Below are 16,946 nucleotides of genomic sequence, written 5' to 3'. Positions count from 1 at the left end.
AAGACCCAGGGGCTGGGGTTTGATATCTATCTAACGCAGAGCCCCCTCTGCTCCACTCACTAAATTATGTGATGTTTTCCAAATTAGCCACAATGCTTCTCTTTTTGGGGCCGTCCCACGCTGTGCTTCCTCTGCCAGGAAGGGTCCTCCCTTCCTCGCTCACCAACTCATTATTTTTCAGACCAGGTTAAGACCAGCCCCTGTCCTGATGAGAATACTTCCCTGACTTACCCAGCCCGGGGCAGCCCTCCCTCCTCTGGGCCCCCCACATCACAGTGCCTAACTCAGCACACTGCATCACCCAGTGCCTGGGACAGCATAGGTATCGCTATGTGGCTACTGGATGAATGAATGAGACCATGAGTGGATGACTGGCCATAATGACCTTTGTTTGATCTGCATTCTCATCTACATCTCAGGCCCTGGGTGTCGTGGGCTCACCTTCATTACTCAGCACTGCTGGTACCCTTGGCATTTACAGCCCATTGTTACCCCACCTGGAAGCCACCAACAGGAGACCTAATTCCAGTGCACACACAGAGACTGGCTCCTAGGCCTGCTGCCCCAAGACCTGCTCACTGGGATCCCATTCCTCAGAACGGCCAGCTGCTCTGGATGTGCTGGGCTGGAAGGAGGTGAAAGGTGCTGAGTTTAGCATCAGGACACCTCAGATCCTGCCTTGCCCTGCCTGTGAGACTTGGGACAATCACTCAAACCCCTTCGAGCCTCAGTTTCCCCATCAATAAAATGGGATCACACCCACATCCTGGGGTTCATCATGGGGAATAATGCATAACGTATGTGAAAGTGTTTCGTATGTTGTAAAAGAGCCTGAGCTGAGCTTGCTGGGGCTATTACAAGCACAGGAGGAGAGCAAAGCCCAGCCCAAGTGCAGGCTCCTTCTGTGAGCTTCCCTGAGCCTGGCTCCTGGTGAGAGATTCAGCACTGGTTCCCTCCTAGATGGTCTTGTGGGCTGTTGACAATGTCTTTGGGGGTTTGTCTCCTGGAATATGCCTCTTCTGGTCAGAAGAAGGTTTCTGTCACCTTACCTTTGCCCCGGGAAGATCCCAGTCCTGTTCCCTCCCTGACTTCAGCTCCAACAGCAGCTACTCCACAGACGTCCTGAGGTATCTCCAGACTGCTATGGACCATGTTAGGGGAGAGCCTCAGGATACATTTAGAGAATATCCAACCAGGACACAGACATAAAAATCCCCTAGACCTGTCAACTGGATTTTTAAAAAACACCCAAACCCAAGCAGAACTCCTTGCTTAAACAGATCGCCAGCACAAAATGTGGACGTGTTCACTCCCCATCCCTGATTTGGCCCCTGGCCTTTGTCTCCAGCCATGAAATCAGCTCTGCTATTTCACTTGGAGGCTCCGCTTGTCCCTGACATCTCACGAGGGTCTGACGAGATTCCAGCTGCCTCCAGCACAGGTTTCCAGTCTCAGGTTTGTCTGGCATCGGTGCAGATGCATTTCCCACAGTCTCTATCCTGTGTTGTTCCTGAGGAAGCTGAAGAAGGGAGATGACCAGCCTAAAGGTACGAAGCTTGAAAGGTTCAGAGGAAATGCTTTCCTCTTAATCCAGCTCTTTCCAGAGCGTCATGCTACCTCTGCTGGCTGATGGCAAGCGAGGCTCAGGGATTGATAAGTCTGTCAATAACTCTTTTAAGTCCTGGAGGCCTATCCCCACAGGTCAGTGGGTAGCCTTGCTGAGGTCCAACGTATGGCCTGCTTGGAACATCTGGGCCAGGTGCTCTTGCACTTCCTGAAGGTTGGGGTGACTTTAGGCTCAGGTCAGGAAGGAGAGTTCCCCAGCAAGAGCAGAATGAGACAGAGGGCCTCCTGTGCCCCTGGGCAGGCTGCCCTGGCCATGACACCTGCAGTCCATCCTGTTGCCCCCACGATCCTCACTTCCAGGAGGCTGGTTGGTTCTTGGGTTGAGTTGCAACCGAGTGAAGTATTCTCCGCCTCTGCGGCCTTTCCTCCCCTGTGACAGTGATGGAGGCCCCTGGCAGGGGTCCTGGCACTTCCATTTGGCTGGGGATGGATGGTCATCCAGTTCCATTTCACAGCCTCTATGAGGAGCCCCTCCCTGCCCTCTGCCCCTTGCTGGAGCCGCTGGCAGGACCTCAGGATGGCAAAGAGCAGCCTCAGAAATGGTTTCCACCCACGGTGATGTGCTTGAGCTGGCTGCGGCTACCAACCGCAGCTTAGATGGTTATAAATTATGGACGAGGCAGATCGCTGCGTGCTCATCATTCTGGGGCGTGTGTGCACGATCCAGGATGACTTAGCACGGAATCAACGAAGTGCATCGCACAGACCGGCACAACAGAAGAGCTGCTCCGGACCAAGAGGAAGCGTGGCCTTCCGAAGATGAGCGCAGGTGTGGGTACTCTCTGTGCCAACGGTGATAGCTGCCACTGACTGGGCACTTCCTACCTAAGCACTGTGGATCTCACATGGATCGTTTCATCCACCCCCTCAGCAGTCTGGTGAGGCAGGTGCTGTTATCAGCCACACCCCCATTTTACTGATAGGAGATTGTGACTCTGAGAGGAGCTGTACTTTGCCCAAGCTGGCACAGCCAGTAGGCAGTACATCTGGGGACTCTGATTCCAGAATACAATCTCTGAACACCATGTTATCCTGGAAGCCCTACAAGCCCTACAGGTCTTACGACTTTCAAATGGCCTGTAAAGTCTCTTGTGGTTCAACACCAATTCTTTTAGTTTTCCATTTATCAAGTGCTCATGTGTGCTAGGAACAGAGCAAACAAGACACACAGTTTCCCATTGGATCATGAACACAACACTATGGCTGGAGACGAGGTATTATTATCTGCATTTTACCTATGAGAAATCTGAGGTTCAGAGATGTTAAGTAACCAGCCCCAGGCTGCGTTAAGTAACACAGCCAGAAAGCGGTAGAGCAGGAATTAGAACCCAAGCTTTTCTGACTTCACACCTCTGACACTACCTCCTCTCCACCTCCTTACTGTTCCATAATTCCAGGGCTGCTTATTGAGCCCTATCCTGTAACAGGCACTATGCTAGGTATTGATAAATACATACAAGGCAGACACAGTCCCATCTTCACGAAGTGTACACTGAGCTAAAGCATCAGAGCGTGAAGTGAATGAATGAACCCGGTAACTCACTGGCCGGAAAAAGTGGGCCTCCCCAGAGGAAAGGGGTCTACGGACCTCCCTCCCACCGCTCCCACTTGGAGCAGGGCTTCCCAGGAATAGTGACTCAGGGGTGACTTAAGTGTGTAGGAGTGTGAATCAGGTGAGAGTCCAGGGCTGTGGTTTCTGCGTCAGTAACAATACCACTTCCGCTAGCTCGCCCTTCTCCAGCAGGAAATAATGTCCTTCTGCTTAACACAGTTCACCGCTGGTTATCTGGGGAAGTTCCCCTGGACCCGCGGGGCTTGTCCTGATGCTTCCTGGGGCTTCCCCTCATCAGGGCCTTTCCCAGGGTTTGTTCCACTTGGGTTGATCAACCGCATCCTGTTTGCCTAAGGATGCATTTGTCAGTAACTCCTGAACCTCTAATATACGACACTGCTTAGGATGAAAAAGTTAACAGAGGGGTAGAAACTGCTATTTTGCCTACTTGCGAGCATTTCCAGGCTTTTCTAACCCACCTGCTTAGGGCAAAGTCTGCTTTCAGTTCTCATTTCTAATAAACATTTACCAAATTTACATACTTCATGTTCAGCTCATTTACCTCTTTACACTTGTCTCTCTTTTGCAGTTCTCTTTTCCAATTTGGCATACCTTTGTTATAAAATATTTTAGACATTAGAATCTTTAAATAAGTGGGCTTCAAAGATCCTTGAAATACTCCAAGATAAGCACATAGGAAAAAGGGATGCCACAAAATTTCAGTAAGAGGATGAAATTGTCCTATTGCATGTGAATGCTGTGAAACTGATCAGAACGAGTGTTTGGAAAACGCATCTGTAGATATATTGATCATTAGTGACTTGGTCATTAGGCTGACTGTTCCTAGGCCTTGAGGATTTTCAGCCTTAGAGCAGAGGGAAGGGGGCACATGGTTGTCCCCATCTCCAGGTCTCCTTTCTCTGCAGACGTTTGAGCCAGGGTTCCTGAGGGGGCTAAAGTCGATCCCTTTTGGCCGCTCTCAAGACAAGCCCTCCCTCCCTACCAGCAGGCTGAGGAGGCAGTCAAAGGCTTCCAGAAGGACCCAGAGGCTACCAGGAGTGAGACTCCTTGCCCCTCTTCAGCTCGAACCACCCACCACACAGCCAGCTTCAGGATGGAAGCGAGAAGGGGTTTTTCTAATTTTTTAGATCAAGAACCTTTTGGAAAACCTTCCAGAAGCTGGGGTGCCTCTCCTCAGAAACACTCAACACAATCCCCATGCACACAACTCACATACACACAACATACATACACGATACACATGTATATGCACACATGATGCATATACATGTACAAGCATATAACATGTTGCACATGTGTACACATAACACATGCACAAGGCAACACAACATGCATGCACGCACAACACACATACACAATATACAATGCACATGACACATGCAACATACATGCACGTGTACACGACAGTGTGCACACGCAATACAACACACAATGCAGCACAGCATACATGTGGACACAACGCACATGCATGTATACATACACACAACACATTTGCACATGTACATGCACATAACACACGATGCACACGCACATGCACACAAAGGCCCTGACAGAACGTTTTGCACATAATTTTAGGTGAATTTTGGACTATCTGAATCCATTCCAGGTTAGGAGCCCCTGTGCCAGCACTGGTCTGGAAGACAGGAGACCTGGATCCAAGTGTCCCTTGCCTCTGACCCACACTGTAACCTCAGGCTTGTATGTGCAGGCCCAGAGAGGAGGAGAGAAGGGCAAGCCGGGGAAGTAAAGAGAGAGAGGCAGGGAGAAGCCTGGGCAGAGGCATGGAGAGCTCAGAGAGGAACAGGGAGAGGGAGCAGGAATAGAAAGTAGAGATCAAGAGAAAGGCAGAGATGGAGAGGCAGGGAGACAGAAGCAGAGAGAGAGAAGAGGGAGCTACATGGAGATCACAGACTGATGAGCGGAAAAAGGAGGAAGGAGACAGAGAGAGGATGGGGAGGGGCTACAATAAGCTTTGATGAAAAGGGCCCCAGCCAGGCAGCCAGGACGTTACTGTCTCTCAGAGGACTTTGGACAAATCTCAAATCTCATCCTGTCCCTGGATCTCAGTCTTCTCCTCCATGAGCGCTGGGGAGAGAGGACGTTCTTGTCCAGCTGGCAGGTTAGCAGAGAGCCACTTAGCTGGAGAAGACTTGAGAGGCAGAAGAGGCCCCCAGCCTGCTCCCAGCCAAAAACACCAGCCTGGCTTCCTGTCTTGGCTTCAGAGACATTCAGAGCCCATTAACAATAAATGAGCCCTTGGGGGCCAAGGTGAGGAGGAGGAAAGGGAGTTTGGTGCGTCCTGGGAGCCATTTCCCAGCTCCTTAAAGTTCCTTGGCTCCCCAGCCAAGCCTTTTCTTCGCACCGTCTGACATGGTAGAGAACTTTCCACCAGGGGGCGCACACGTTTTTTCTTTGTTTCTCTCCAGAGGAAAAGTTAGCAGCGTTTCCGCTGTTGAAAGACAAATCGACCCAAGGCTCCCGCTCGCTCACTCATTTCACAGCTGATTTCACTTTCTCTCTGGATGTGGGACATCTCACTGTGACATGAATGGGGGCCGTAGAGTGTGGTTCTAATCTGGGGATGAGGCACTGAGCCAGGTCTCTGCCTCCCAGTGCTATGGGTGCTAGCTCATCCACAGGACAGGACAGAAGCCTGCAAGGAGGTCTTCCCACTGACCAGCCTAGGTCTCCCTGCCATTGAACTCCGACCCACCACTCACCCACGAGGAGCATCTGCAAAGTGACCCAGCCACACGAATACTTCTGTAAGCAGGGCTGAAGCAGGACCAGAATCAACCACTCGTTGCCCTGGGGGCCCACAGGAGCTCTTAGGGGAGAGAAAGACCCATCCACCAAGGTCAGGAGAGTAAGCAAAGGCCCAAAGTGCCACAGCCCATGGGAATCCAGAAGACCAGAGAACTGGAACATCCACTGCCAACCTACAGCTGAGCTGGTTGCCCCCCTCATTTAACAGGCAAAAATAAGCTAGACTGGAGCCACACCTTTAGGGGACAGAGCAGGCCTCCCTGCTACCCAGCTTATCCTTGTGGGTTCAACTGCCATCCATATGTCTGTCCATGAGGGAGGGGACGGTCACTCCTGGCCCCGGAAGCATCTTCAGCACCTAGTGAACTACATGCCCCTTTAGGAGTTCAAAGACTATTTATTTAATGAATAAGAAACTTTCAGAGATCATATCATCTCTGTTTTGGAAGTGGATATCCAAAAGGTCAATGATTCATCCAATAGCTATCTTAGCTATTTTACTAAGGAGTTATATATTAGAATTTTTAAAAGCAAGCAAGTAGAAAAACATGGTGGTGATGTCAACATTCTCAGTTAACCATGCCTCGGAGAAGCCTGGCTGTTCAGACGGAGGCCAAGGCCACACTCCACGTGGGTCAGCTCGCCCAAACTGCAAGCATAGGCCCAGCACAAAGAACAGGTTCCAGAAACCGGGACAGCAAAGGCCAACGGAAAAGGTTGGGGACTGTCCCACACTCCTACTGGCTCCAGCCTCATTCTGAGTTCCCAGGAGTGTGGAAACGGAGTAGCATGCAGTAGGTCAAGGGTCCTGGCTAGACTAGAGGGATGAAGTAAAGTCTAACAAGAGGGAGGAAGGGTTGCTGCTGCAAGAAACCAGCTCCCAAAGGCATGGTGAGGAGGCAGCCTGTGACCTGAGATCTCAGTTCTGTCCCCTCTGCCACCAACTCCCTGTGGGACTCTGGGCAAGTCACTGTGTATCTCAGAGTGAGTGGGTTGGACAAACTAATGTCAAAGGTACCTTCTGGCATTTAAAGCCTCAAGTTTGGGAAGGATGTGGTTGGTTTCTAATGCAAGTCAGGCAGGGCCTGGAAGTCTGTAGTCCCCCAGCTCCCACTCCAGGGCACCCATGGGTGGGGTGGGGGGCAGGGTACTCACAAACAGCAGCAGACACTTATTCTCGCGGACGGCCCCGCAGCAGCCCAGGAAGCCGAGCAGAAAAAGCAGGCCCCCCATGGCCAGGAGGATGTAGGCGCCTGTGATGAGTAGCGGGTTGGCTGCCACGATCTCCCGGAAGCCAGTGGGGTCCACCATGACCCAGATGCCGACACCCAGCAGGCAGGCCCCACCCAGCTGTTCGCAGAGCAGTGGAGGCAGGGAGGAAAAGAAACAGGCAGACATGGAGGTTAGACACTCCTTACACACCATTCCCCTGGGTGAGGCCTCAGGCACAGAGGCTGGAGCTTGGTGAGCTGGGCAGGAGTCCCATTTGCAGCAATTCCAATGGCCCAGCCATGCTTTTAATTGCTTTGGATCTTTCTAGTTACCCTGACCTTAAGTGCAGCATGCATCCTCTAAATCCGATTTCTGACCCATGCCCCACCTCAGGCTGCTGTGGACCGTGTCATGCAGTTTATTTGCCACTTTTACATTCTCCTTAAATGTCAGAGCTGCAGGATTATGAGGTGTAGTCCAATCCTTTAATTCCACACTAAGACCCAGAGGGGGACAACGACTTGCTGAAAGTCACATGACAGGTTCATGGCAGAGTCAGGGCTTCATACCAGGCCTCCCTGACTTCAGCCCCAAGGACACAAAACAAAAGTCCATGAACATGTGCTGAGACCTATGCTGTGTCTGCACTATCCATACCAGGGACTGGGAAAACAGAGACAAAAGTCATTGTCATTGTCCTCAGTGGGAGTTCCCAGTGAGGTCCCAACATAAGAGTAGCCTTCCCACTCTCAAGTCTGTGGCTTGAAAGCCTTCTTATTTATGTCTTCGTCTGCGTGGTCCATCTCTCTCTGTGCCTTACTTACCTTTGGAAAGAAGCAGCTTAGTTCAGAGAAAGGGCTGTGTGACCTTGAGTAAGTGGCTTAACGTCTCTGAGCCTTAGCTTCCTCATAGTTAAAAGGAAATGCAAATTCTCACCTTCTAAGGCAGCCCCAAAGAAGAAAGGACTAAATGGATGTGAGCGTGTTTTGGCAAACTTCAATAAATAGCTTTTCCATTTTTCTTGGGCACAGACAATTACTGGAAGCAGATCTGTCATGGGGAGAACCAAGGTTTGACACCAGCAGATTTGAGGGCTGCAAAGTGTTTGAAATCTCTGTGTGGTGGGAGGACCTGAGGTCCCTAGAGGCATGAGTGAGGAATGGCAGACAAGGCCGAGGGAAACTGCTGAGATTAGGTTTGGCCAAGTGGGATCTGCAAGCTGAGAGGAAGAGCCGAATGGCTTGGGGCAAGAGACATTTTTAGGTGCAGTTGGGCAGATGTGGGACAGAGAGCAGGGACCCAGCAGCAGAGGAGAGAGGAAGAAGACACAACAGGACTGGCAAATACGTTTTTGCCAGGTTCTCCCCATAAAACCTCCAGTAAAGCCCATTCCTCCCTACTGCAGTTGGAGGTTTGGGGAATCAGCAATTATATGCTAAGTTTTACCCCATGGAGGGTTCAGGCACAGACCAAGGTGGCCCAGGTGGCCCAGCCCATTTCAGGTGGGGACGCTGGGGCTGGAGGAGGGATGAGCTCGCCCAGGATCACTCAGCTCGTAAAGTAGCGAGTTGGGTCTAGAATTCAAGTCTGTAGGCACCTGGATCTCTAGAATTATGAGGCAGGAAAGGGACTCCAAGGGAGTTACTGAAACGTATAAAAACTGGATGGAGAAAGAGAGACAGAGTCAGTCTTGGCCAGAAAAGGGGCCTGTCCTTCACAGTGACCTGCCCTGAAGGACACTACTGGAGTTTATTCATCCAGGTCTTGGCTGCGCCAAGATCAAAGGTTGAGGCTGGGTCAGGACAGCCTGTGGGGGCCCAAAAAGCTGGGAATGGGGCTCTGCTGCTAGGAGAGGCCACAGGGCCTGGGTGGGGCCTGAGCAGAGCCTCCGGTGGGCTGCCAGCGGGGGGGCTCAGGGCCTCTGCCCCTTCACATACAGATCCCACAGGCTGGACAGAGGAGCTCAACACTGAGCACCAACCACATCCCAGGTACTTTGTAGACTAACCTTTGCTTAATTTTCAAAAAGCTATTGAGGTATGTCATTAAGAGATGAAGATACTGAGGTTCACGGGGGTGAAATGTGTCTCAAATCACAGAGCTGGTAAGAGGCACAGCTGGGATTTGAATGCAGGTCTCCCGGTCCCAGAGAGGTTTAGCTCTGATGTCTATAATCTACTCTGGGGGATAAGGTGGGCTGGGGGTCCTTGTAGCCCTCTGGTCATCTCCGTTCCCTCTTCCTCCTCCACTCCCCACCAGCGGTCATATCCTACCACAGTGGCTGGGACTGAGCTCCCCCACCTTTGCCAGAGGGGCTGAACCATCCTTGGGTCTGTGCAAAATGCCTCTCCTATGATGATGGGCTCTTTGGAGTGAGCAGGCACTGCTGGGGGCCCACCTCCCACCCCCCATGAGAGCCTGGCTGGGCAGCTACATCTGCTTCTAGTGCTGGCCCCTGTTCCCGCCCCAGGGACTCGGCCCAATGTGATTATTTCAAAGCAGCACCCGGTTCTGCTTGCCCAGCAGATGTCCGGGGAGACCCAGAAATACTTACAAATATGAAGAAATTGAAAACAAACATCAGATACTTCATGCAGCTCAGACAGTCGCCTTCCATGGTGTCCCACCTACAAAACACAGGCCACCTCAGTCTTCCCACTGGGGACCCCACCCAGAAAGAACCCCGGCTCCTTCCCATGGGGGGCCCAGCCGCCCGTCCTACCCTTGGCAGGTGAAGAAAGAGGGAGGCAGGTAATGATTCCCCTCGCAGGGACAGCGATTTGCCCTGTGGGGCTGAAATCAGGAGTGAGAACGCTGGAGCCCGCCTGTGCGGGTTTAAACCCTGGCTCTACCATTCATTTGCTGTGTGACCTTGGGTAAATTACTCCACTTCTCTGAGTCTTGCTCTCTACAACCTTAAAATGGATTAAAAAATAGAGCATTCCTCCTAGCAGCGTTGTGAAGATGAACTGAAATAATGCAGTCACAGGCTCAGCACAACGTCCAGCACGTGCTAAGTGCTTGGTGGTGCTGCTTCACGTTATGACTTTACCGCAGGTGCGAGCCTTCCATTTGGTAGGTGAGAAAACTAAGGCTCAGAGCCTTGAGGGACATGCCAGGTCCCTGAGCCAGGATCAGAACCCAGGCCTGACAAAACTCCCACCACCCCATGTGCCCTCCAACTACAGGATTGACCAAGGCTGGTCGTTGGTGCCAGTGAGCAGCGGCGTTGAATGGAAAAGGACCTACCTGGAGGTCCACGCCCGGCTCCTGGGGCCAGACCCTAACCAAGCCCTGACTACCTCCATCCTGAGACATCCAGCATCCCATCTCGCTTGGAGCTTTCCCTGTCTCTGCTTAAAAGTGCACCTACGGTAGTGAGTCACTGAACATAATTCTGTTCAGCCATTTATTGAGCATCTACTGTGTGCCAGGCACTGGGGCTTGAAACCAATGAGATGTGGTCCTTCTCCATCCCCTGGGGGCAGCAGGTAGCATCTGCTACCATGAGTCACACCTCAAGGTACTCAAGGCTTGTTTGAACTTGGTATTTGGTATCATCACATGTTCTTCATCACAGCCCTGGGGACAGACTTAGGGCCAGGATTAGAGATGCAGGTAACAGATGATGAAACTGAGGCTCAGAATGAAAACAACATGCCCAATGTCCCCCAGCTAGTAAGGGGCAGGGCCAGAATTCAAGCCAGCCCTGAGTTTCTGTGTAGGCGCTCCCAGCAGGTGGTCTGTATCTGGATAACAGGAGTTGGTGCAAAGGGTTCTGGGAGTAAGTGTTGGGTGTGGATGATGTGGGGAGATGGTGCTTGATCACTTTCTACAGCTCCTACTTCCTCCCACAGGACGTGGCTGCACTCAGTTTTCTTCATCCAAAAATAAGGTCAAGTCCTACCTCCAAAGGTTGCTGTGAGGCTTATTATTATTAATCTTAACCACAGTAGCTACTGTCTGGGGAGCCAGGCACTGTGCAAGCACCTTACACATTCTTTCACCTCATTCTCACAACAACCATTGAGGAGTGTGCTCCAGTCACCACAAATCCTTACATCAGCCATGGCCTGAGCTCATGAAATGCCATATGCCTTTGCAGGTAAAATCTGGCACACCATCCTCTCCATTCCAGGAGCCTCTAAAAAGCCCCCAGCCTCAGCCCTGCTCCTGGCCCATTCCTTTCTCACCTGAACATAGCCACAGCCTCTGACTGGGACTGGCCTCCCTGCCTCCAGCCAGTCCCCTTCAGTCAAGTGCTTCCTGCCTCCAGAGGGACCTTTCCATAAAACACATCTAGCCACATCACTCCCCTGCTAAAAATCCAACTTCTACAGGAGACCAAGCACCCTCTAACTGTGGACTCCAAGGTTCTCCAAGACCCTCCATAGCCACCTCTTGATACTCCCTGCCTTGACTTCCCCATCACTAACATCAAAAGAGAGTCCCCCAGAGGTATCTCCCCAATGCTCATTTAGTGACTGGGGTTCTAATCCCTCCTGCTTGGATTGCCTTCTACCTAATCCCTTCCCACTTAATTCCTATTTATCCTTCAAGACTTGTCACAGGTGTCACTTCCTCCAGGAAGCCTTCTGTGATTCCCCCCCCCTTGTCCCCAATGAGCTGAGTTCAGTGCCTTCCTTAGTCTCCCATGGCCTCTGCTGACCTCCACCACTGCCCCCACTGCAGTGTGTACCATTATATCACCAGCTATGAATTCCTTCCTGTGAATTCCAGAGGAGTGGGATGGTGGCTATGACATCCCTCCTGGGATGCAGCAGGGATTGTACAGGGTTTGGAATAAATAAAAACCCTCAACATAGGGAATGTTAACTAAGCAGCATGTGTAGCCACCCTGGTGCTGGGCTAAGGGCTTTGCATGCGTCAGGCCGTCCATGTCCTCCTCACCCCCAACAGCTAGAAATGTGGCGGCACAAGGATGCAAGCCAGCAGCAGGGCTCTAATTTCTGCGTTCCCTTTTCTCTCTCTGCTGTGCCCTCTCCAGGGTGAGGACAGTCCCATGTGGCCCCTCCTGATGCCCCCTGGCTTGCCTTTCTCTCCAGATCTTCTTGAGACCTGGAAGCCCAGAGCTGCACAGGATAGGAGGCACCAGGAGGACCTGTCCCTGCCCTTGTTCCAGGCCCCATCCTCCCAGTGGGCAATGGGCAGGACTTTCACTGGGAACACATGGGGATGGCTGGTTTGCTGTTTAGCTGGTGTCTCTCTGGTTTGTCTGCACCAGTGCCACCGGTTGTTAAACATTTTGACCATCATACTTGGCTGTGGGGACTTCACCTCTTCCTTCATCACTAAACCCAGGATCTCTTCCTCCAGAACAGTTCCCCAGGATGCCATTTCCAGGCCAATCCACCAGCCATGTCCCGGCCTAGAAGCAGCATCTAACCTGCATTTAATCTCAGTGTTTCTGAGCATGGGCTCTGAAGTCAGACACACTTGAGTTCCAATCTCAGCTCTTTATCTTTTTGCGCCGTGTCTTTGGGCAAGTGACTCAACTTGTGAGCCTCAGTTTTGTCATCTGTAACTGTGGGCATTTATGACTGACCTGCACTGTGGTGTGCTGTGAGGCTCAAAAGAGAAATCCAACGTAAAGGACCCACCGCACCTGGCACACAGGGGTGTGGACAGAGCTTAACACAACCACACCTACTTCTGCCTTCATAGGTTCCCCTCAGGCCTGTTTTTCCCCGTCAGACTAGGAACCCAGGACATGACCTGCACTCTTGGCCTCTTCGAGCTAACCCCTGTCTCCCTCCGGCTCTTGGCTGACTTCAACTCCACACATCTGCAGAGACCCTGTTCTCTTCAGAAAGGGGAAAGAGAACAGGAAAGAACATTTATTGAGCACTGACTCATGGCCAGCCACATGCCAGCTCTAGGAAGCGACTGCCTTTAATCTTTCAACAACCCCATGAGGCAAAAGGCACTGTGCCGATTTTACAGATGAGGACACTGAGGCTCAGAGAAGTCAAGCGATCTGCCCAAAGTCATGGAGCTTGTACACACGGATCAGGATTCAACTGATTCCAGATCCTGTGCCCCACTGATCCAGGAGTAGACGTTCAGGCAGAGAGAAGAGCACAAGGAGCACTGGACTGACAGAGCTTCTGCCTTGTAAGTCACTGCTGTGTGACCTCGGGCGAATTACTTCCTCTCTCTGATCTCAGCGTCTTCATCTGTAAAATGATGAAGCAGGAATTTGATGACTTGTCCGTTTCTTCTATCAGACTCTGACTTGGAGGAACAGGCCTTCAGCGGGCAGAAGCAGCCAAGGAAGTGAGAGGCTGAGAAGTCTGTGCAGGTGGCGAGGCTATGGCATCCCTCCTGTCTGCCCACCCAGGCAGAGCTTCTCTCCAGGGTAGGATCCAGCTTCAGCCAGCACTGGCTGTTTAGCAATTAAGGGGCATAATAAATATGGCAGCTCATAAATGGGCTACCTGTATTTATTACATCCCACGTTCATTGCAGATTACATCTGATGGGCTGGGCTTTGCAGAGTGCTGGGCTCCCAGACAAATTCAATAAAAGGAGACGTGTCTCCTGGGAAGAACTTCCAACAACCTCAAAGGTGAGTCGGGTAGAAAAATAGATGATACGGGCCATAGGGTGGATGGAGAATGTGGGGGCTGGGTTCCAGCTTCAGGCAGAGTGGGCGAATGGAAAGAGGGCTTTGGTGCCCAATAGAGGATTGAATCCCAGGTCTGCCAGGCTTAGCGGGTGGGGCAAGTTCCTGAACTGCATGCAACTAAGTTTCCTTCTCTGTAAAGTTCGGGTACAAATAATGTCTTCCTCATCATGCTCAGAAGATACTGAGTGAAGGCGTTGGCACATGGTAGCTTAACATGACTAGTAACAGCTGGCATACCCTGAGTTCTCATTATTTCCAGGAAACACGTGCAATCTCATTTAATCCTCATAAAGCTCCAGGAAATAGGTAATGTAATTCCATTCTTCAGGTGAAGGAATTGAGGTTCAGGGAGGTGGAATCATTTGTCCACGGTCACACAGCACAGAAGGATCTGAGCCAGAATGTGAACACAGGTCTGTCTGAATCTGGAGCTGCAACCCTTAATCATCATTTTCAATGAATGCTGATTCCCTTGCCCCGATTCTTCATTCTCCTCCAAAGTGCAGATTTGTCTTCACACCTCCTATATTACTTTACTTCCCACTATCCAGGGGACACAGCCTCCTGGGCTATCAGTCCCTGCCAGACTGAAGCCAAAAGACCAATGCTTGCCTGTTCCACCCCTGACAAGGGGCTTCTGGATGTGGAGACACATCTCTACAGCCAATTGGTCAGACTACAGAGACAGATACACGGGACCACCAGTCTCTGCCTGGATCTGGCTGTTAGGTTCACCCACTCCCAGATCCTTCTGGAAGTTAAGTCACCACAGCACAGTTCCCTAATTTACCTCTGGGGGGTGGGACTTGAAGAATCTCTGGACAGTGGGCTGAGAAGAAACTTGAGACCATTAGGAGCACGGTCTGTGTTGCTCCTCAAAAAAGATATTCAAAAGGCACTTAGGAAAGAGACTGGGGCCCATCTGCTAAATTGAAATAACATACTCTCCCTGGGCCAGGTGTGAAAGGCCCACAAAGGTCTCCCCATCCCACTGATCTAACAGGGACCTGGGGGACAATGTCAGTGTGGGTGGGGGCTGCAGGGTCAGATGGGACCCAGCCCTCCTACCTCCTTTCTTCGTGACCATGGACAAGTCATATAACCACTCTGGGCCTCTGCCTTCATGTCTGCAAAATGGGACCAGGAAAGGTGACCTTCTCAGGAAATTGTACCAAATGAGGATTATGTGTTATGATACATGCAGAGTTCCTCATGCCATGCTGACACACGGTGGCTCCTCTCACCTGCTTCCCCAGATACCAGGCACATTAGCTGCACTTCTCCCAAGGCAGGAGAGTAGAGAACTCAGAAGAGGAGGATTTTTAAGCAGGGAGAGGAATTGCCTTCAGTGGTTTCTCAAGCTGGGTTCCCTGAGACTAGCAATATCCTAAAGTTATTTCCAGTATTTCAAATAACATCTCAGAAATCAATTCATCACCACAGGCTGGCTCAAGAGGCGAGGGTCTTGAGTTCTGGAGCAACTGAACAACCCCAGGGTGGTAACCTCATGGCTCAAGTTGTTCAGAAGCTCTAACCACCAGGTCTGTATGACTTTGCAGTACAAAAACTAGAGAACGTTTAACATACACTTGATAAATGACTTGTTAAAGGAAGCGCTGTTTGGTAGACAAAGTACTTTAAGTCCTGGGGCTCACAGGGATGAAATGCAGACGTCAGCACCACGGGCAAGCTGAGTGTGAATTCAACTCCCCACATGCGCCTGGAAAGCGCATTTGAGAGTAGCGTAGGCACTTTGATCCCACCCCCCCTTCCACAGGGCATCTGTCCCAGGAAGGGCAGGACTGGGAGCTGTAGATCTGCTCTATGGATCTCATGGTCTCAAGGCTTGTGCGCCTGTCCTAGTAACCCTTCACCTGGCCACTTGAGGGTCCCGTGTTTACAGATGTTTTATCATAAAACGTGACCCCCAGATGCAACCAACTGTGCATAACAAAACCAGATGTTCAAGGGCTTTAAGAGAATTTAAGGGAAACTTTGATTCGATGCTACTGTTTGAGTGCTGACTTAGATCTGGCCCTTGAATAACCTATGTTACCAGCATATCTAAAAGAAGTCCGTGGTCATGAAAATATTGGGAAGCACTGAACTGGCCCAGCACCCTCATTTTGGAAATGAGAAAACTGAGGCTGAGAGAGGGAAAGGGGACTTGGCCGAGTTACCAAACCAATTAGCGAGTCTGGAAGCTCTTAACCAATTCCTGAGTCTGGAAGCCTAGCCCGATGCACTGTGGATACAGCACATATTCTGTTGTAGTTATTTATTTCGGGAGCATGCACCTGTCTTTATTAGAAAGTGTGCTTCATAAAAGCACAGACTTGTTTTGTTCACTGTTGTATTCTTAGTGTCTACAGCAGTGCCCAGCACATAGTGGGTCCTCAATGAATATATCTGAATGAATAAATGAATGAATGAATGAATGAATACACAGTGGGAAAAGAAAATAGGGACAGAGAACAGTGGAGACAGCAAACCAGAAAAATAGACAAAGACAAGTCAGAAAGAGGGGAAGACCGCAGGAGACAGATATAGAAAGACAAAGAGACAAAGCAAGACAGACTGACTGAGGCAGAAGCAGAGGGAGAGATGGGGCAGTGTCAGGTGATGGAGGAGAGGTGTACAGAGGAGACGCAACTGCTGATCTGTCACCTGGGCAGTTCTTCAGGTATCTGCAGGACGGAGTCTCCTGTCAAAGGGGCTTGTGTATTTATCTTTTATCAGCCCAGCTTGTCCTATAAAAGAAAATATTCAATCATTATAGGAAGTCAATAAGGACTTGCCACATTAAAGGGGCTGTTTCTGAAAAGCTGCCCTCCTGATGCACACACTCGGGTGCATTGTTAATCTGGGCCCATTAGCAGTAATGAAAAGCTCTAAGCACCTGGGGCCACTCCATCTGGGGACATCTGCACAGGTGCCCATCTTCTGCCTGGATGGCAGCTACTGGGTGCCCCTGCTGGGAACCACATCTTCAAGAAACTTGTGGTTTCTGTCACAGGCTACATCTATGCTGACATGGCTGCTCGTGGCTGCTGAACTGGGAGGAGATGGTGGGTTTAGGTGGACCAGAAACCTGATGCCCCCTGGGCATCTGCAGCAATG

At 50.9% G+C, this 16,946-nt stretch overlaps 1 protein-coding gene across 1 annotated transcript in view; it reads right to left on the bottom strand.

Moving 5' to 3' along the window:
• TSPAN18 (tetraspanin 18) overlaps positions 1–16,946 on the bottom strand; it is a 183,987-nt gene that overhangs the window by 9,744 nt on the left and 157,297 nt on the right. Inside the window, exons 3-5 of the mRNA XM_063094308.1 lie at positions 16,494–16,576; positions 9,732–9,804; positions 7,121–7,315 (exon numbers count right to left, since the gene is read on the bottom strand). Of these exons, the coding sequence (XP_062950378.1) occupies positions 7,121–7,315; positions 9,732–9,794 (258 nt within the window). The 5' untranslated portion in view covers positions 9,795–9,804; positions 16,494–16,576. The remainder of the gene's footprint in view (positions 1–7,120; positions 7,316–9,731; positions 9,805–16,493; positions 16,577–16,946) is intronic.

Source organism: Cynocephalus volans, chromosome 4 (assembly GCF_027409185.1).
Source record: "Cynocephalus volans isolate mCynVol1 chromosome 4, mCynVol1.pri, whole genome shotgun sequence".
Classification (NCBI taxonomy): Eukaryota; Metazoa; Chordata; class Mammalia; order Dermoptera; family Cynocephalidae; genus Cynocephalus; species Cynocephalus volans.
Note: the sequence above shows the minus strand (reverse complement) of the source record. Positions and strands in the feature narration are given on the sequence as shown.